General features: G+C 46.8%; 1 protein-coding gene across 2 annotated transcripts in view; it reads right to left on the reverse strand.

Moving 5' to 3' along the window:
* Positions 1–1,320: 1,320 nt before the first annotated feature.
* The window catches only part of EDC4 (enhancer of mRNA decapping 4), a 31,725-nt gene continuing 11,739 nt past the window's right edge, over positions 1,321–21,306 (reverse strand). The window contains exons 9-29 of one of the 2 annotated variants that reach the window (XM_081018470.1): positions 21,019–21,102; positions 19,523–19,618; positions 19,034–19,136; positions 18,468–18,648; positions 17,224–17,293; positions 16,502–16,593; positions 15,683–15,879; positions 14,930–15,018; positions 14,002–14,155; positions 12,687–13,150; positions 11,186–11,284; positions 10,554–10,706; positions 9,824–9,860; positions 8,785–8,965; positions 7,149–7,304; positions 6,520–6,635; positions 6,107–6,272; positions 4,470–4,656; positions 3,820–4,039; positions 2,630–2,793; positions 1,321–2,164 (exon numbers count right to left, since the gene is read on the reverse strand). In XM_081018470.1, the coding sequence (XP_080874596.1) occupies positions 1,972–2,164; positions 2,630–2,793; positions 3,820–4,039; positions 4,470–4,656; positions 6,107–6,272; positions 6,520–6,635; positions 7,149–7,304; positions 8,785–8,965; positions 9,824–9,860; positions 10,554–10,706; positions 11,186–11,284; positions 12,687–13,150; positions 14,002–14,155; positions 14,930–15,018; positions 15,683–15,879; positions 16,502–16,593; positions 17,224–17,293; positions 18,468–18,648; positions 19,034–19,136; positions 19,523–19,618; positions 21,019–21,102 (3,202 nt within the window). In that variant the 3' untranslated portion in view covers positions 1,321–1,971. Of the gene's footprint in view, positions 2,165–2,629; positions 2,794–3,819; positions 4,040–4,469; positions 4,657–6,106; positions 6,273–6,519; positions 6,636–7,148; positions 7,305–8,784; positions 8,966–9,823; positions 9,861–10,553; positions 10,707–11,185; positions 11,285–12,686; positions 13,151–14,001; positions 14,156–14,929; positions 15,019–15,682; positions 15,880–16,501; positions 16,594–17,223; positions 17,297–18,467; positions 18,649–19,033; positions 19,137–19,522; positions 19,619–21,018; positions 21,103–21,306 lie in introns of both variants that reach the window. The other variant, XM_081018469.1, reaches the window with a different exon arrangement.

Here is a 21,306-nt window from a genome sequence, read left to right on the forward strand (position 1 = left end):
TTCCGCTCGATAACACGCACCCAACCATAACACGCATGTAGTTTTTAGAGGAGGAAAACAAGAAAAAAAATATTCTAAATGAAACAGTGGATGTATGATTTTTGTGGTTCATGCTGTGGCCACAGACATGTGATCTGACGGTGAGTTTGGGGTAGCCCAATGCAAAAATCCTGAGGATCCAGGTTTGTAACCACGTTTTTGCACCACTGCAGCCCCAGGCAACAGTGGGTGCGTGATTCTTTTGGTGCAAACTGTAGCCATGGACATGCTATGTGATCTGATGGTGAATTTGGGGTGACCTAGTGCAAAAATCCTGAGGATCCATGTGGATCTGTGCTTTGTAACCATGTTTTAAGTGGGGAGGAAAGGAAAAGCACTCAAGGGACAAGAAGCACGCGTGGAGCAGGCTCTGCTTCTCTCCCCCCCCCCCCCCAGCGAGCTGAAAACCTTTGCTGGAGGGTCAGAGAGCCTGCTTGCTTTAAAGGAGCCTACCGGACAGGAGCCACTTACAGTCGTGTAAGCGGCTCCTGTCCGGTAGGCTCCTTTAAAGCAAGCAGGTTCTGCTTCTCTCCCTCCTTAGCAAGCTGAAAACCTTTGCTGGAGGGACAGAGAGCCTGCTTGCTTTAAAGGAGCCTAAAGCAAGCAGGTTCTGCTTCTCTCCCTCCTCCTCCCCCCCCCCCGCCCTTAGCGAGCTGAAAAGCAAAGCGGGAGGAGAGAGATACAGAGAGCCTGCTTGCTTTTTGCTTTAAAGGAGCCAACCGGACAGGAGCCACTTACACTCATGTAAGCGGCTCCTCTCCCGCTTTGCTCCTTTAAAGCAAGCAGGCTCTGCTTCTCTCCCCCCCCCCCCCCAGCGAGCTGAAAATCTTTCCTGCTATTTCCAGCAAAGCGGGAGGAGAGCCGCTGAGTGGGGAGAGAGAGATACAAGAGAGCCTGCTTGCTTTAAAGGAGCCAACCGGACAGGAGCCGCTTACACTCGTGTAAGCGGCTCCCCTCCCCTCCCGCTTTGCTCCTTTAAAGAAGCAGGCACTCTGTCCCTCTCTCCTCCCCATTCAAGCGGCTCTTCTCCCGCTGGAAACCATGGAAGCATTCGCTCTGTAACACGCACAGACATTTCCCCTTACTTTCTAGGAGGAAAAAAATGTGTGTTATGGAGCGAAAACTACGGTAATTGCAGCATGCAGGGGTGAGGGGGAGGAGGAGTGCTGTAGGCCATATCGGGTCAGTGGCCTCAAAGTTTCTTACCCATCAGTTGCACTGTGACCAGCGCTGACTAAGAGAGTGAGCTCCTCCACCAGGCCCAGAACGAAACAGAAGCAGTTTTTTTTCCTCCAAAAAAGTCATTTATTGAACTTGTTAAACATTATTCAAAAATGAAAGATTAAGAGTCTAGATAAAAAGGAAAAAAGTGGTGTAAAAGCAAAATAATAATAATGATGAAAGGAGTTGTCTAACTCATGAACATGCTCCACCACACAAAGAACCAACGCTGTTTCCCAGGACGGGTGGGCTTCATGAACTTTTCATCCCTCACCCACAAGCCGCGCAGGTGGAGGCAATACTTCACTATGGCTGCTGTGACTCACAACCCGCTGGCACCTTTGACCTCCGACTCCCTTGGCAGGGTACTCCTGAAACAAAAGGGCAAGGCTTGCCAAGCTCTGCCAAACCCCTCAAATTCTTGGGGAGGGGCTCCAAGCTAGAAAATAGGAGGAAGATGGGATTAGTGTCTGCGCATCTAACTTGTACAGTACAAAGAGAGGCAGGTGGTGGGTAGGGCCATGGTCTGCTCACACAGAAAAGAACTGGATTATACGGGGCTAACACAGCTGGGGCTCAGACCCTTCTATCCATCCCACACATTTGTAGCGTGGACGTATTTTCCCAGCAAGAGCATTAGAAAAAGAAAAGAAAAAGCCACATTTGGTTAGCAATGATGGACGCCCTTGTGGAGAGGCTGCGCGAGCCTTGTTAGGACATGCTGGGTGTGACCAGGCCTTGAAGCATGATCATGAGTCGGCGGGCCGGCTTGCTCAGGCTGTTGTGAGGCTCTGCCTGCAGGAACTGGAAGAGCTTCTGCCGCACTTGGTTCATCACAGAGCCCATGTGGTCGCGGGTGATGGGGTCGCTGTGGTCTAGATGCATCACTGCCTCCTCCAGGTAACTGCAAAGGCAAGAGAGAGCACAGCACGGTTGTGATCATGGCTGCAAAACTGCAGGCATGTGTATACAATGACATTCCATGAATGGGTAGGGAATGGGCAGAATTGAGCTCCCCAAGTTTCTCAGTTTTATGTGTGAAGAAAGCAAGTTTCCAGACCTTATGGATGCAAAGATGCACTTGAAGGTATGTGTACAACGTCTGTTAAACTCAGAAATAAGAGATAGCTGAATAAGATGTCTAGCAGGTGCAGCTGGGCCTTTAGCGTCCTGCACGGCATCCTTCCATGGCCAGCAAAAACAGACTTGTACAAAGTAAGATAAATAACGCAAGTTTTTCCCAGATGCAGGAATTTTGTCTGCATTTTAAAGGGCGGAACATACAGGGCCCTGGTGTAGGAAGCACTTGCCACTTCCCTGTGGAAGGAAAGTCTGCATCTACCATTAGGCACCACTGGGCGATACTCACTTCAGTTTCAGTTCTGTCCGAGCTCCCAAATCTGAGGAGAGCTGCTGAATGAGAGACAAGAGGACAGGCTGGGACAGTGGGCAAGGATGCTGCCCAAACACTTGCTGAGGGTCAACTGTCTCACAGACGTAGAGGACTAGGTTCAAATCTGCTGCAGTGAGAGCCTGTAGAGAGAAGAGAGTGCCCTGGTTAGAAATCTACATTTCTAGAGAAGCTCAATATGGCTGAATACGGTTTTGAGCACAATAACGCAGTACTCTTGGCCGTTTTGTTCATACATTGCTGAAAGCCGCTTTGGATAACATCTTGTGGAAAAGCAGGACACAAACAAATGAGTGACTGATGTTAAATAGCCTGCTATTGCTGTTGGCACACATACCACCATCCAACTGTGTGCATGAATATATAGCGGCCAATTTAGGATTACACTTTGTGCAACTGATGAAGTGGAGTCTGGTCCACTAAAACATATGGCGTCATAAATGTGTTAGGTCTCTAAAAAGGTGCCACAAGCCTCTGCAGTATTTGTTGAAATGGATTAACACAGCAATCCCTCTGAATACTGCCAGTCAGTTTCACTGGGAGATCCCAAGTTCTACTACAATAAGAGAAGAATAAAAAATATCTCTATCCACTTTCTCCACACCAGACCCTATCTTATAAACCTCACAGACTTAAAAACACTGATGGAAAACAACCCTTTCCTCAAACTTGAGTGGAAGTATGAAAGACACAGCAACTTTTAATCCATGCTAAACTGCCTTGAACAGACAACATATAGATTGGTTATATATGCACCAGCAGGGCTACGTAGTCATGCTTAAATGATACACTTTGAACTATAAGACAGCTGCTCTGGGCGCCCCCTGCTGGTTCTAAGGCAGACCACCAGCTGCCCCTTTGTGACTCCCAGAACGATGCCTCCAAAAAGGATGGGGAACCTGTGATCCATCAGAAGCTGTTGGGACTACAACTCCCAGCATCCCAGCCCATTGACTATCTGGTCAGGGCTGATGAGAGTTGGAGTCCAGCAACACCTGGAGAGTCACGGGTTTCTTCTCTTTAAAAACCTCACGGTTCTCTCTCTAACTGAGCTTTGTGCCTGCTTCCTTGAGGATGTGGCCATCTGGGTCCTTCAGAGAGCAGTTGCGTGGCCAGTGTGTTGCCTCTATGGTTGGAGAGATGCGTACCTGCTGGAAGGCTTGATTCAGGTGCCCCTGCTGCAACAGCTGTAACACGTGAGCCTGCTGGGACTGGAAGTCAAGGTGAGTAGCAGGGATTGGAGTGCCTGCAGCAGAGCGCATGGCCTGCATGATGCTGGAGGTGACAGCAGCCTGCTGCTCCTTCATGGCCATGCTCACCTCCCCTTTGATCACCCGCTGGACTTGGGCCAGGATGGACTCCTGCATGCTGGAGAGAAGGGAAAAGGGAACTTGGAGGGGCTGTGTAGATCTGGGGGGCCGGGGGCGAGAGGACAGTAGTGGGAGGTCTGCAGGAGCAAGAAACTGGTTGTACATGATTCCAGATAACGTTCCCATTTCGTTCTCTGAACACTGTGCCCATTCCCAAGACAGAGCAGAGGAGACCCTGGACGTAGGGAAGCTTCCAATACTGATATTTCTCAGCTGGTATGAACAGAAAACTGCACTGCTTATGACCAGTGTGGCAGGGCAGGGGAATTTCAAAGGATGTGTGTGCCCTGTTTTCTCATCTTATACGTGAAGGATCAGATGAGTCAGTTTCATGCAGATCTCAGGACCCACTGCTATTAATCTGGTGCAAGACTCTCTGTTTTGCCCTTTTTTCTATGGGAGATGCCCCCATCTGCTCTGCCACTCACTTGCCCACGATGACATGAAGCTGATGCTGCACCTCGGAGTGCATGCTGGCCGTAATGGTGGCTGCCAGCTGATCAGTTGTGCTCTGGAAGTTGTTGACCAGCTGCCGGAGCTGGCTCACCACAGAGTCCCGGGCATCCTGCTCTCGCGCTTTCTTACTCTTCATGTGGGTCTCCAGCTGCTGAATATCTACAAGAGAAAATTCACAATTACTCAAAAGCCAGCTGGGTACCGTTGGAGTCCATTCCCACGGCCTCTGGCCTCTCTACCACATCAATCTCAAATCCAACTCCCCTTCATGTTCCCGAAGCCTTCATACTTTAAACTCTGCAGCAAGGCACAAAAAAACACACAGGAGTTTTGTCTAATGCAGGGATGGGCCTCACTTGTGGCCCTCTGGGTGTTGCTGGACTACGAACCCTATCATTATGTTTTTATATGTGCTGGAAGCTGAGTGGCTGAAAAAACCCAGCCGAATGGGTGGGGTATAAATAATAAAATCATCATCATCATCCCTGGCCATTGGGCCATGCAGGCAGGAAATGATGGGAGTTATAATCCAATAACATCTGAAGGGATGCAGGTTCCCACCCCTGATCAAAGGCACCTTTTTTATTTCTGCTGAGGAACAGGGGTTTTCTGAAAACACAATGTGAAAATGCTCGAGAGAGATTTGGGCCATTGCCTAAACTGCTGGTCTGGTACGCTCACATTGTGTTTCTCCAATGGCAACCACAAGACTCTTTACCAGGAGCATTGCCCTATTCTCAAAGGTTCTGGGCAGTAAGAAAGGAGAAAGCATCTCACTAACAATTCATTTGAACCCCATTCAAGAACCTTAAAGATTTAACAAGTATTAGGTATCCTGAGCTACCAGCTGAACCCTGGCTCGTAAAAGCTGACCTGAAGAGGATGACCTTCTCAAGGGATGCTCAGGCATTTTTTTCAAATGGAGAGGGCACTAGTGTCTTGAAGCAACCACTGAGAATGCCTCCTGGTTCACCCTTTTTGTCATAAAAGGTACTGCTAAGAAGGCACTTGTAATTTAGGAGAACGAGAAGGGGTCTCGTGGAGCAAGCAGGCTCCAAAATATACTGCTGTTCAAGTCAAGGAAGTGCTTCATCAGTCAAAATCTGAACCATGAATTGTACCCTAAAATCAACAGAAAAATAGTCTGTAGGACTGGAGCGATGTGCCACTCCTGTGTTTTGCACCAGCTGCTTAGGCCTGAGCTTGACAAAAGGTGTTGAAGCTTTATCACCTTAAGAGCAGTCCTGGCTAGCAGCCATCACTGGACCATAGGTCTACATAGCCCAGAATCCTGTTACCACACTACTTAGCTGCTTCTAGGAAGCCGACGTGCTGGAGAAAGAGGTATGAGTCTTTCTACATAGCCTTCTGGTAGCCTCCAAGCATGGGATGTTCCATTTAACCATAGTGGCTGGTAGCCTTAAGAAACACACCCCTCCAGATTCATGAAAGAGAAACCTATCAAGGCTATTGGATATGATGATGGCTTTTCAAAAGGGCATTCCTATTTCTGGAGGCTCTTCTTTGCCCCACAGTTCTGTAAACTAGTGTTTCCCACGGCTGACAGTATACAAAGCTGAAAAAGAGAGAAGCAGAGAGTGGGGCATACATTCTTGTGTGCCTTGTTTGAAGGTGTCATTGATCTGCTGGAACATTGATTGACAGCTCTTCTCAAAAGCAGGAAGCACCACACTCTGAAACGCCTCCCTGTATGCCGACTGCATGGGGCCCTGCAAGGCATCGGCAGCCGCCCGGGCAATGGCATCTGTAAGGTTCTGCAATCAAAACACAATCACAGCTCCGTTCACTGAGGTTTCTGGTCTAAAAAGGTGTCACAGCCATCAAAAATATGAGGCAATGTCTGGCCTAGCACATCAACACCTTGAAAAGGCGCTAGGAGGCAGCAGTGTTGCAGCTGAATGGGCAGCCTGACCAGCACTCGCTACCCAAGCACCACAAACCAGCTTCCCTCCCTGTCAAACTGGCAGGGATCTGCTCCCAGCAGCCAACCCCACCCATTACCTTTGATTTCACCAGTTTGGTGACATTCTCCTTCAGTGTTCCCTCAATGGCTGTAAGCTTGGTGGCAATGGTGTTATTCAGCTGCCCAGTGATGGGATCCAAAGTCTTGGAAACGCCTTGTTAGCAGAGAGACAGTAAAACAAAAGTCATGACCCCATTTTATCCCTCTTAAATAAATAAAGAAGTATATGAGGACCTTGGGAGAGGTCCATGCATGGACCATCCCTTGAAACAATGGCATCAATCCTTCCTGCTTTGTTAACTCTCCTGGGAGAAAGAAACTGGAACGGGTCGCTTATCTGCAGCAGAGAAAACTCTCGAGCTCTGCTCTCAGCAAATCCTGGGAACCCAGATCTTCACTGGGCTGGCTGAATTGCCTTTCCTGTTTTTCTCTTCAAAATCCAAACCCCATGCCAGAAAGCTTCCTGGGCACCACAGGATAACCGCTTACTGCCGCCTTTGTCAGCTTGGTGCCCTATAGATGGACCAACACTCCCAGGCAGCACCGTTGGGAGTTGTAGTCTAAAGCATCGGGGGGGGGGGCAGGATGGAGAAGGCTGCTCTACTTCCAAAGAAGCACCTCCTTTGTTGTTTTGCAAACTGATCAGAATCCAAGATGCGGGACTTACACGGGGGCACCGTCTTTTTCATCTCCTCGCGGATGGTCCTTTCCAGCCGGTTGCAGGCAGCCGTGGAGAGGGACTGGGAAAGCTGCTGGGACAGATGCTCCTGCAGTTGCCCACTGCGCTGCTGTCCCTCAGCTAAGGCCTGGTCCAGCCTCCGCTCTGAAACCACAAGAGTTAAGGAAAGCAAAGGGAGAGACCATGGCTCTGTGGTAGGGGACATGCATGGCAGCCGAATGGTCTGTGCCACCAACAAAGGAAGATGCAGCAGGTGCTGGGAGAGGCCTCGGCCCTCAACTCTGTGGACAGCCGCTGCTGAGTTAGATGATCAACAGCCTGACCTAGCATGGGGCAGCTTCCTCCCAAACCATGAGATGGGATCCTCATTCCTCATACCTTACAAGCACTGCTGCCACCAACACCAGCAAAAAATAAATGAAAAAAATGTTTTTATAGACACCTATCTGCATATATTGCCTTTGGAGTATAAACCCTACTTCACAGGGTTTTTGCAAGGAAAAAAATAGAAGAGTGCTTGGAAGAAAAGCAGGATACAAGTGTAAGAACATAAGAAGAGCTCTGCTGGATCAAGCCAAAAGCCCATCAAAGTCCAGCTTCCTGCTCTCACAGTGGCCAACCAGAAGCTTATAGCAAGCAGGACCTGAATGTTTTTCATTAAAAAACTTTTTATAATGAAGGTTAACAGTATATATTTAGTTTTATTTTCTACAAGTGGTATTTCACGTCTTTTCTTTCAGGACTGGAACTTAAGAGGCTCTTCTCATTGAAGGGGACCCAAGCACTAAGGCAGTTGTTTAGCCTTACCTACAAAGAGAGAGAAGACAGAAATAACCATTCCTGGATAACCTCCACCACAGAAGGAAGAGAGGAAACTATGGAATAAATTCTATAGACAAATATAACAAAGGTCTTAAAAGGTGTGCACGATCAACACATTATATTGCACTCATTGTTCCAATGCATTCTAAAATTAATCATGATTTAATATTAAGAATATCATCCACTTTCTTTGTTATGGTATGGGTTTTAGTTTGCTGGATATTTTCTCCTCTGTCACTCTTTTTATAGCAGGGGCAGGGAAGCCTTGTCAGCCCAAGGGCCACATTCCCTTGGCAGCCATCTCCTGGGAGCCAAATGTTGTTGGTGGGTGTGGCCAGAGAGAAAAAAGTGGGTGGAGCAATGGATACAACTCCTGCCTTTGGACAGCAGGCAACATTCCAGCCTTGAAAAAGTTAAGAGGTTTTACACACACACACACACACACACACACACATCCCCCGCCCCCAATTTCTCTGCTGTTCACCCAGAGAAGCAGGAGGCTGGTGTCTTATTCCAGCTAAGCGAAAGCATTCAAAAGCATGGAGTAGGACTGATGAGAGGCATGGCTTGGGAATGGGGTTCCCCACTCCGGGACAGAGTAATGGCTAAACTAGACACAATAACATTTAATGGACATTTCCCTTCACTCCATAAAGCAGTCAGCTATATTTAAACATGTGGTTTTAAAAAAGGATCAGGGATTCCAACAGAAACTGGCCACAGTCCTCATAAGCGCTCAGTTTTGAATGGGACAAGCCCATGACAGAGAAGGGCCCAGAAGGCACTTTTCTGGGAAGGATACGCTCCTGCTCTTGCTGGGAATCCACCACTCGTTCAATGTGGCCCATGAGGGAGCTCTGCACAGCATCCAGGTGGTCGGTGAGCCTCTGCATGAGTTCCATCTGGTTCTGTCTCAGTTCAACAATCTCCCTCTGCTGGGTCCTCAGAAGAGACAACAGCTCATCCTGGTACTCAGGAGCGACCTATTGGAAGAGGAGGCAGGGGAAATGTAAGCACTCCAAGCACTCTCAGTGGATCCTCCCTGTGTTACATGGGAGGCAGCAACATAAAGAGTTCAACCCAATGATAGGGAGCCACTTCAGAGAAGGCCAACAAAGCAAATTTAGCAAATCTCAAGGTGCAGAAAGTCCCAGGCTCAGATGAGTATCTTAGTGGAGGAATATGGTAACATAATCCTTCATTTTTGGATTCCCAAAAGGAATTTAGACAATGGATGAGGACAATCTATAACAGCTGTAATTGACTTGGTGTACCCCAAAACATCTGGATGGCACTAGGTTGGCGATGGGTGAACTATATATAAAAAAGCAGTGGCCAGAGTTTTAGCAAAAGGCGTCAGACGAGAACATAATAATGTTAAAAAGGGGCGTAAGACATGGGGGTGTCCATTTACACACTTCTCCACCTTTTAAAAATTGAGTCTTTGAACCCTAAATCTGTACAGTTCCATAGGAGGAAGAGATGCAGGGCATCCCCCATGGCAGGAATGTGGAACTGGTACACCTTGTCCTGATTTCATGTGGGGAGTGAGGGGAGCATGGAGAGAGAGAGAGAAAGAGAGAGAGAAAAGAGAGCTGAAATGAACAGAGCTATAGAAGGAAGGGAAGCTCAGTGCAAGAAGTGAGTTGGAATCTCTGGCAAAAGTGACTTTTCCCTCTCCCTGCAGCCTGCTAGACTAGGAGGAAGAGGGCTGAGGAAGAAGAGAGAGAAGAGTCCCATTTTTGATCCCTGACACAAGAAAAAGTTCCCCACCCCACCTTTTGGGAAGGAAGAACTGAAAGCTTTGCTGTATATGGAATTTCTAAAAGAAAAATACTCACCTGCTGATCAAAGGCTCTTGGGGACTGTTGCACATCCCTGGAAATGAAGGGAAGATGTTAATGCAACAACTGCGTGAATTGCACATCACAAGCACTGCATGCATAACCAGGGGGATTATACCAGAAATGTGGCCTGCTACAAATGTTCTGACTGCTTCAAAAAAAATAAAGTGTGTCTTTTCTGACTGGAAATGGCTCTGCTACAGGATGGTTACCTCTACACCCACCCACCCACCCACCAACCAACTGAAAAGTACAGAGAGCTGAATGAAGACTTATGAACAAATTTTCTACCCTTCTGCTCATCTCTTCCTCCCTAATGACCAAGAGGAGGAACAAACGCAGGATTCATTTCTAATTTCGCCAATTCCGGGCTCGTTGATACGTGCAAAACAGGGATCATGGTTTAAAATTAATTCCAATCAACTTCAAAACAAGTCGCCTTCAAGCCATTCGTGGGTTATGAAGCTGGCTTGTTTTGCAAACTAGGTTTTATTTTAAACCCTGATTCCTGGTTTGTATGTAATGACAAGCCACGAATCAGGGAAGAAGCACAGAATCCTGATTTATTCCTCCTCCTGGCTGAGGAGAAGAGGGGAAAGCTAGAGCCTATGGCTTCACAGGTTCACAGAGGCTTGGTCACTTAATACAAGCCCTACCACTGTTTCCAGCCTTATAAGGAGGCTCCACTTTGCCACCATTCCCAACCTTCCAAGCAGCATATGCTCACCCATCATCTTTCTTCCCCTTCCTCTTTAGCTTTGGGGATGCTCGAGGCGACACTTTGGCTTTCCAGTCCTTCACAGGCAGCCGCTGTGCAGCTGCTTTGGCACTAAATCCACCAGACGTAGAAGCCAAGCTTGCAACTTCATCATCATGGTCACTGCAGAGGGAAGCCAGTCCTGATGAGTACTTGCCCCAACACAGCAGTCTTAAGGCAGACCCTGTGGTCAGCAACAGAAAAGGGGCAGAAGCCACCTAAGTGGAACTGGGGTAATGTGCCAATTGATGCTGCCACATTCTTCTACAAGAAAGCCGCCTATAGTTTCAAAATTTAACAAAGATAGCTCCGCTCTTATCTAAGGGACCCAGCTTTGTACCATCATGATTAGCCAGCCCGTGGCACTAGTGTCACAGGCAGAAGGAGCCTGAGGTATTGCACGTGTCAGTAGGGCATATGCTACATCCAAATTCCAGTTATAAGCAGCCAGTTGTTGCATGCAGAAGGTTAGAGGGCAGCATGTGTCCTCAGTGAGCAAAACGAGGTGAAAATTCAACTGATTCACTGTGCCCAGAAACGTCTGCTGAGCCCATCAGAAAACTGCAAAGGGGAAAGAGAGGGGGATTGGCACCTGCCAATACCTTTGTTCAGCGCTGGCATCCTGGCTGTCATGCTGCAGGAGGTGGTAGCTGTGCCTGTGGTAGGAGCTCTTGTGTTTTTCTTCCACTTCATTCCTGGGGCTAAGGGCAGGGGAGACCAGGGAAGAGGAGGAAACAATTCCATCACACTGAATTTATTCTGCCTCATTTTATTTATCTAACTTTCTTATGTGCCCCTTTATGTTACACAGACTTCAAAGCGAGCTTCCATAGAAATATACAGCTATAGTAAGAAAGGGTGTATAAGTACTCAGATGAGACCCACTGAAATTCACAGGCCTATGTTAGTTATGTCCATCTACTCTGAGCAGATCTAACATTGGCTAGAACTCAAAACAAACAAAGTATCATACCATTCAAAGTATACAAAATAATTCTTAGCAGTTTTCATGCCACTCAACAATGGAACAAAAAAGAGGTCTGAATTGGAGAAAACAGAGTCAGCTCCAAAGGCTTTTATAAGCAAATGGGTCTGGCAAAACCCATTAACGTGGTGGCAATCCATGCTTATGAGTGGAGGAAGTTCCATAACTGGGGTGCCACCACAGATAAGGCCCTCTTCCAGGCCCCTGCATAATGAGCAGCACTCACAGGCAGGACCACTAGTAGCACCCCTACTGCTGGCTTCAGGGCACAAGACAGTTGGTATGGTGGGGTACTCTGGCAAGTACTGAAGTCTCAGATCTCATCCATGCAAAGGATGGGAGCTGAGCACTCAGGTACAAAGTAAGTGCTGAAGCTTTCATTTCTGTGCTAAACACCCAGAGCAAGTATGATTTTCTTTCAGGCTGGCTTGTGGGCTCAAACCAAACATAGCCATTAAAAGAAAGGGCCAAACAGTAGAGCTGGGTTTAGGCAGCAATTGAGTCAATGGATACCTATTATCTCTTATTTTACTTATAGCCTCCAAGGCAAGGCACATCACTCTCCTCCTCCTCCATTTTAGCCCTATAACAACCTTCTGAATTAGGTTAAGCAAAGAGATAACAAGGCCACCCAATGAGCCTCGTGGCCAAGAAGGGATTTGAACCTGGGTCTCTACAACCTTAGCTTGACAATCTAATAAATACTATGCAACACTAGACATGGCTGCAATAGGTGGAGGGGAAGTGGCAGAGCACAGGCTTTGCATGCAGAAATCCCCAGGTTCAGTTCCTGGCATCATGTGACAGGGCTGGCATAGGCCTCTCTATCCCTGACATTCCTGGAGAGCCACTCTCACCACTGCCTACTCAATGGGCCAGATGGACAAATAAGCTGACCTGGGATAAAGCAGCTGCTGATCTTCCAGTGTAGAAAGGAGATGGGAGTTCAAGACAACATGTGATGGCCCATATAAGGGAACTTGTGACCCTGGACATCATCTTGCTGGACTACAACTCCCAACATCCAAAGCCATTGGCTGTGCTGGCTGTGACTCCAAAAACATCTGGAGGGCCAAGACTGGTGCTTCCCCAAAAGAAAGGAAGGAGAAAGCAGGTACCTGTCCGCCATGCTGTTCCTGGTCTCCCTGGTGATGTCAGGGGCAGCTGGCCACGGTTGGCTCACGCCAGCGTCAGAAGCCACGTTTTCCTGAGGTAAGGCTGCCTCCAGCAGCGAAGGCGCAGTCAGCATGTCCACTTCATTGGGGGCCATGTCCAAGGAGTGATGGCTGTGCTCCGAGCTGTGACGATTCCGCGGGGAAAGCAAGTGCAAGGCTGATGCTGCGGAAGCCATACTGTCCGCGTGATGGTTGGAATCCAGGATCTCTGTGGGGAGCCCAGGGGGGCCGCCTCCAAAGCTGCGCTGCAGGGTCTCAGAGGCAATCTCTGGGATGTCCTGAGACATGGCGGTAGAGGCAGAGGAAATGACGTCTGGGGAGCGCTCACGAGTAGGCGAAGACTGGGGCACCACCAGAGGCTCCACTTCCTGCCGCTCTAGCGCAAGAGGGGCGTTCCCTGGGGAAACCTTGACCAGAGAAGGAAAAAAGTTAACCCTTTCCCTTCCATTCTCTACACTACCTAGAGAGTTTACTTAGATGCCCAGTTGTCTTGACAACCTTCCTTCCTAATCCCACTTTTTCTTCCTTATATTTTAAGTATATATAGGCTGCTTTTTGGAAGATGCCCCCAAAGCAGTGTACAATTAACACAGCAAATCAAAAACATGATGATGATTTGTACATAGTGAGGAAACAGATTAAAAGTTTTGCAATATTTACTGATCATTTTATTACTCTGATTTTAGTAAGCCTTTCCCTTAGAGAGCTTAGGGCAGCATATATGATTACCCCAGTTTTATCCTCACAACATGAGATAACCCACAATTCTATGATTCTAGGTGGCACAGGAAACTCAGGGCTGAAAAGAGGTCATGGGGAATACCTGTATACCTTTAACACACAGCTTGATACAACTATATGTCTTGGGACAACTTACATAAGCAAATATATTTTTCTACATGCAATGACCACGTTGGGGCACCCCCTCTTCCTATTTATGGGGAAGAACACATGCGTTGAACTCAGCATGGCAGAAATCAGACAGTATACCCGAGACCAGTGCACTCTAGTGCAGGGGTGGGGAACCTTTTGGCCTCCAGATGTTGGCTGGACTCCAACTCCCATCAGCCCTAGCCAGCATGGCCAATGGTTAAGGTTGATGGGCGTTGTAGTCAGTAACATCTAGGGAGGGGGACTGGTTCCCCACCCCCTGTGCTCCAGTGGCTTTGGGCACCCATACCACATGCACACGGTGTAGACAATGACACAGTCAGGGAGAAAGGTAAATCTTTGCATGCTCATAGAGAATCCACCTTACCGGGATGGGGGCCTTTGGGGTCAGTTTGTCAGGAAGGCCAGGGAGGAGGACTGAATGACTTCGAGGGCTTGTCTGCAGACTTCCACTGCTGCCGCTTAGGGTAAGGCTACTATCCAGCTGCATCTTTGGGCTCAGAGACACTTCTTCAGCTGGCCTGCAGGGCAAAAGGCAAATTTGCCCATAGAGGTTACAAAAGAGAGTGGTCTTGCAAACCCCAATTAAAAATCAGCCCAGGGAGAAGGGTTCGAGAAGGGTTCTGACCACAGCATGCTTAAGGAACTGTGCCATTGACTTTACTGTCCTATGGGACTGTCACCCAAGCAGCACTCTCATAAAGAAGACTTCCTTAGGGGACACTGTATGGGAGAAGCTGAAACAATGAATGCTAAAAAGCTAGAAGGGGACCTACAAGAGCTGGTCATCCGTTCCCTCAAGTAATTCAGAGCTGTGGTGAGAGGCTAGTGGGAGAGCAGTGACTGAAGTGAAGCCTAATGGCCCCTTGTGATTCTTGCCTGGTAAACAATGCTGAACTGGCCTCTGTGCTCTTCTATATCCTACAGCTATATTCCAAGGAACAGGGGTTCCTCCCCTGTCCTGCAGGTCTAGGATCCTCCACTATCTGCCTACAAGGTCACTTCATTACCAGCTTCTGCTATTTATTCCAATTATATGAAGCAAAACCATCAAATCTCAGGAAATGTTCTGGGGAATTGAGCTGAAGAACAAAGGGGATGCCTTTCCTTGGGAATAGGGATAGTGCACTTGACAGCTGCAACTCTGAAGATGACAGAAGCTCCGCCTTTAAAAAAGCTCCCTGAGATATCCGTGTGAGCCATTTCATTTCCATGCCTGATTCTGAAGGGAGTCTCCTTGCCCTTGAAAGTACTCAGTGGGTAGCACTGGGAAGGAGTCCTTGCCTAGGGCTTACCTGGGAATAGAGGGGTCACTGACGGAAGAAGTGCTCATGGTTGTGACAGCTGTGAGGGAACTAATGCTGCTTCCAGGTGACACCGTGACCTGGCACAGAAAATTCAGTGGTGTTAGAAAACTTAACTGAATACATACACAGTATTGCCTGCTAGTAAACACTCCTCTTGTACTACATAATATATATATATGGAGTAAATTAACTCTGCACCACCTGAAAACTATTTTGCCATTATAAGAAGCACCATACTCTCCTTACTTCTGCTTACAATTCTGATTTTTTTAAAGCTTGTTTTTAACTTTGACTTTTACTGACATTTTTAATGTATATTTTATATTCTCTGTAAACAGCTCAGAGGTTTTACTTACAATTAAGTGGCATACAAAGTGGTATACAAATTGGATCAAATAGTTAGTTCCAATTAATACTTAGAACAGATTTGAGTAACTGCTGGCTTAAAAATATATACAAGGAACAGTGGAAATTGCTTCTCTGTTCTTTATTGTCCTGAGCACCATCTAATCCAGATTTCCCCAACATGGTGCTCTCTAGATATTTTGGATGACAACTCTCACCAGCCCCGGCCAGTAGAGCCAGTAGAGTCTAGAAGTCCCATCATTCCAAGCAACATCTGGAGGGCCACAGGTTCTCCACTCGTGCTATAAGCAATCCCAAGTCTTTTACGTTATAATGTCCAAATTGAAGGCAGCAAAGGAATTTGCTCCCATCTGAAACACACTCTAAGGAGGTTACCTGCTGCAGAGATGTACTGGGAGTCATGAATGCATCTGGAGTCATGAGCTTGGGTTTTGTGTCATTGGAAGGGGAGAGGAAATCCACGGGAACAGATAGCTCTGAAATGCGGCGCAAGTCAGGCTGTGAGCCATGCACGGATCCCTTCTCTGATCCAAGCCCTTCTGCGCCCAGGTCAGCAAGGTGATCTGGGAATGCTTCAAAACACACCAGACAGTTTAAAAGCAACTTGTACAGAGAGAGAAAACAGACATTTAAAACCACACAGGCTCCTTCCGCCAGCCACTCAGTTAAATTAATATTAACACACACAGGTTAGGGAGGGGTGGGGGTACAGACTGCAAGACAAACCAAAGTCCCTGGGTATTCCCAGAGACTCGGCAGCAAAAGTCAGGGCCAGGCAAGATTTTGTCCAGAGGCAGAGAAACCTAGGCTATACAAAGGTGCCTTAAACCAGATCAGACTCTTTGTTCATATAGCCCAGAATGGTCTACTCTGGCTGGCAGCAACTGGAAATGCCAGGGACTAAACGTAGATATAAATAAATGTAATAAACAAGCCAATACATCTTCTGATGTACTCTACCACTGAATTAAGGTCCCTTTCCTGAAATGAAGTACCACAATTGACAAAAGGATTGCCCACAGTCCAAAAATAACCCAGCAACTACAACAGACTCGGGATCCAGAATTCTCGAGCACTAGCAAGAATTTCCATTGTCAGCTCTGAGAGATAGCAAACATTCAAATTAGGGTACCTTGATATCAGATGGGATAGTCAAGTTAACAAGGAAACACAAATATTTTTTAGAGGACTCACCAAAATCTTCATGGGAGCCATGGGGAGGAATTGGAGCAGCTGTGTCTGGACTATGAAGAGGCTGGAATCTGATCTGCACATCCTGAAGGGCCCTGCAACATCCAGATAGATTGTTTTGGTTTACAAACTCGGCCTCAATAGGCAAACAGCATGCTAAACAAGCAACACTGCTTTGTGCAAAAGAAGACCAGTAGCAGACAGAGATTCCATTAAAACAGTGTCACTTCTCATTTGCATCTGACACTTGTAGCTTGTTTGCTAAAGCTTCATGCACAGGTGCAATTGGGTCCCCACTGCTCCCCTGCACACACATGCCTTGTGGTCCTGCAATCCACAACATCCCCTATTAAAGAGATGTTCATAATCCCAACAACAAAATGTTTGCATTATCTGCACCTAATATTTGCATTGCATTCCAAGTGCAGAATGAGGGTTTATTTGGTACATAACTGGAATTATTTTGGTGAGAACCACTTCCATTATGATGTAACCCTTTGGTCACAAAGCCTAGGACTGCTGTTTTGGGAGTGGCAAGCAAAAGTTATCTCTGTTTGGAGGAAAAGCATGAAAGCTCACTCCAGGGCAGCTAAGAGGCAGTTAGTTACCTATGGTACCATCCCATCTTGTGGACTGGCAAAAACTGAGCCTGTATTAAGTCAGTAAAGTCTTGTGACAAAATTAAAAGGCAGGCCTGGAGAACAGCTGTTCTACATAATACTCACTTGGTGTGGACACAAAAGAGTTTGATAAGCACCCCTGCTGCTGATTCTACCGCTCCAGTACCTTGTGTACCTTCTAGGAAGAAGAAAAAAATGGATGGAATTTTATTTTTCTTTATAACAAAATAGATATACTGCTTGGTTGTAATAAAACTTCTAAGTGGTTTACAAGAAATATTAAAATAATCAGTACAAACAGAAACATTTTAAAATGTTTTTTAAAAAACATGTTTCCTTCCTGTTTAGCAGGTAAAACCTCCTTGCTCACCTTCTGAGTAAAGTAGGATAAGGCTGCTCACATTGTAAGAAAATGCTCAGGGACAAAAGTACAAGCCTTACCTGCTCTCAGACAGAAGAAGCCAAGGGGGTATGTACCATTCTAACACTCAAAACTTGAGAAGAAAGACTATGACAGAATTCCAATATCCCACAAAACCATGGTTTGTGCTAACAGCAGTTTAAAAACAAACCATGGTGTGCTCCAAAGATATAATGAAACCATCATTTATACTGTGTGTTTTCTTGCCTACTCCCCATGGAATCCCTGGGATGCTGTCCCTTAAATGCTCTGCTTTGGCCTATTGCAAAAAACTGACAGTCATTAACAGTCATCAACAGGTTTACCATACCCACTGAGTCAATCACCCAACTCCTACTACCCTCCTGAGAAAAACCCCACCCCACCCTCCCACTGTATATAAAGGTCTGGCGACTTCTGTTTCAGTGTATCTGAAGAAGTGTGCATGCACACAAAAGCTTATACCAAGCTAGTTGGTCTCCAAGGTGCTACTGGACAATTTTTTAAATATATTTTGACTGCACCTGTTTTGGCATCTTTGTCTTACACTGTTGATATATTGGCAATCACATTAACAGCCGAGACCAAAGCAGTGGACAAACTGTTAGCTGGGTGACCACCGGGAACCCAAACTGAGAGCCACTCAAGTACTTCTTTCCATCCAATCAGGCATGGCAGACTCCCAAACCAACAATTCAGACTTCAGTCCAAATGGCAGGTTTCAAGTCAGCTTCAAACTATGGGTTTCGCATTATAGTTTGTGGGTCAATGACCAATCATGATTTGCAGGTTTGGACACCATGACAAACCAGTTAAACTTTGTAAACCATGGTTTTGTGTGACTAGAGAGGCAAAGCTTGCATAGCATTTGGAGAATCAGGCTAGCTACCAGAGAGACAGTCATCTTTCTCTTCCTTATTTTTGATGAGACACATCTTTTATCACTCACCTGCACTAAGGCCATCAGTCTCCTCTTCTGCTGGCAGGACCTCTGTGTGTCTCAGTCGGCAGCGGCTGACCACCTGGATGCCAAAACTCAGGACTGGATGGGTCAGCAGAAACTCTGAGATGGAGCTGAAATAAGCTTTGCCCTCCTCCTGGTTCTGCACAAGTTCCATCACATACAAGACCTAAGAGGAAAGCATCAGGTAGATACCCTGTAGTAACGTAAGCAATAAGGGGCTCTTGTACCAGGAAGGACACAAGTGCACCTGCACCTTGGGCCACGGAACGGGCTAGGCACAATGGGAGAAGCCAACACACCGCCTCTCCACAAACCAGCATGAAAGCTGGTCAGCAGTACTGAACTAATTCTGGATTCACAGACTTTTCTGAAAATGAGAACTTTTAAAAGTTTACACCCACTAAAAGGAACCGAATGCTTTGCTTAATCAAACAGCTGCTCCTAGCCCCAACCATCTCTTTTATATGTTAACAGACCCCACATTCCCAAGCCTAGCAGTATTGCAGATGCCTTTTCCTCTTGCACCCAACCTCTCAACAGAACTTGCCTACCTTTCTCTGCACATCACTCAAAATCAGGTATTCAGCTGAGAGATCCAGGCAGGCCTTCAAACTAGGAAGGACACTCATGGAGCTGAATATATCCGGAGAAAACCTGAAAATGACACAGTGAAAACAGTTTCCCTCAGATGTCTACTAATAATCTTTTTCTTTAGCGACATGTTGTGTGCATTGCTGAAACCTGCCTTTTTAGGTACATAGAGAGCCGCCTTATACAGAATCAGACCACTGGTCCATCTAGTTCAGCATGGTCTACTCCGATTCTCCAGAATTTCAACCAGAAGCATTCCCCAATCCTACCTAGAAACACCAGGGACGGAATCTTGGAACTTCTACATGCAAGACAGATGCTCCAACACAGAGCTAAATCACTGGCAGGGGAACGAAGACTGTTAGTTGCCCTTCTCGGTTATCCTTCCACACATACACATTCATTATGGGCTCCTACCGTGCACAACTGATGACTAGGGCAATACTTACCGGACAGTCTGTAGGCAGGTCCATGATACAGTGCACCACATCTTCAGCTCTCGATTCTGTTCTGCTCCTGTGATGAGAAACCTCCAGAAGGGAACTCTGCAGAAATGAAAGGATGGATGAGAAGGAACGAGTGATGACTAGAAACGGCCATTTTGCTTGCTCCATAGCTTTATTAATTTGTTTGCCTTCACATTATTCCGGCCATGTGAGTGGGGAGTCGGGGTGTGGGGAGATGTTAGCTGTGCTCTGTCACGTTCCCAACAGGCCATCTCTCCAAGTCCTCCACACATTCAGGCTCCACTTCTGCCATGGGACGCCTCCTCTATCTATGTAGGCTTCCTGTGCCATACAGAACTCTCAACACGCAGGGACCTAAATCATGTGGGGTGCCTATAGAAGTAGAAAAGGCTCCCCACTTCAAGACCTCAGCCAAAACCCATAGAAGTCAAGATAGCTATGAGCCCTCAGGAACATAATGAAGGTGGTGGGGCCAATGAGCACACCCCTACTTTCCTTCTCCAATTGTGTAGAGGGGTGAAAGTCTGAACAGCAGGCCTCTGAAAATCCTTAAGTGGCAGATTTTCTCTCATTCAAGTTGATGCCTCTCCTCAAAACAACTAGATACCAGACTCTCTTAACTGGCTGGTTCTCTTTGCTGAAACCAAAGCATTACAAGATTGTGGTACAGAGACTGGACCTACAGGACATGTGAATTGTACTCATGTGTGCATAGGGAATCCAGAAGCACACCATCAGCTGCTGGGAGCATTCACCCATTCTCCTGTGGGTCTGCTCCCCTGTCTTTTAACTTCTTGCAAGGAGGGGGAAGGAAGAGGAAAGAGGGGCTGTTCTTTCTGCGGGGCACATGGGTAGAACTGGCACTCAGCATCTGCTCCTCATTCCATGCTATTCTTGGGAATGAGGGACAGGTAGGTAAGTATATCAACATTTTCTGGCACAGCAGCAGTGCTAAGTCATATTATGCCACACTCTACTCTTACTGCAAACACAGGGGGAGTTCGTTTTCCAGTAACTTGTTCCCTATAATTTACACAATCTTAAAAAGAGTACAGAACTCAGGAACCTTAATAAAGCTTAAGGATCAACAGGCAGCCAGAACTGATGCCAAATTTGAAGCCAGAGACTAGGTTCCCGGTTCATGGCAGGCTCATAGACACTCCAGCCACAAGTGTTCAAGAAATGAGGGTAACACTACAAGGCATGCCTATGTTGCATCCCACAATGCTTCTGAAATAATATTTAAGTTAAATTTACAGACATAAAGGCTCCTCCTTGCCAGCACTTACACCTGGAGGAATAGAGGAACTAGACTAGAAAGTTGTAAATGACTGATCTGTAGGGTCCTGTTACTTTATTATAGCAATGAATCTTTGTGGGGTAAATACAGAGCAAATGTATTTATTTTTCCATACAGTCCTGCTTCCCACCGGAAATGGGACATCCTTAGCAAAAAAAAAACCAGAATCATGTCTTACTCTGGATCTTGTTTTTTATGGTTGTCACAGAACAGCAAGCAGGAGAGAGGTCTACCATCATGAGGCTTCCATTCATGCAGGCACCTAGGTAGGAAATCAAAGAAATGATGACTGAGAGCCCGCTCCTTCATAACTGCAGGTGTGAAATGGCTCCTTTAGGCAGCAACTTGCTCTCAAGAATCCAAACATTATTTACATGTGGACAGTCAGACAATAGAGCACAAGAACTTTAATAAAGCTTGGAGGTCAGATGCTTTGGACTACAATTTCAGTCAGTATGGTCAGTAT

The sequence above is a fragment of the Podarcis pityusensis genome (assembly GCF_964106645.2).
Source record: "Podarcis pityusensis genome assembly, chromosome: 8".
Lineage (NCBI taxonomy): Eukaryota > Metazoa > Chordata > Lepidosauria > Squamata > Lacertidae > Podarcis > Podarcis pityusensis.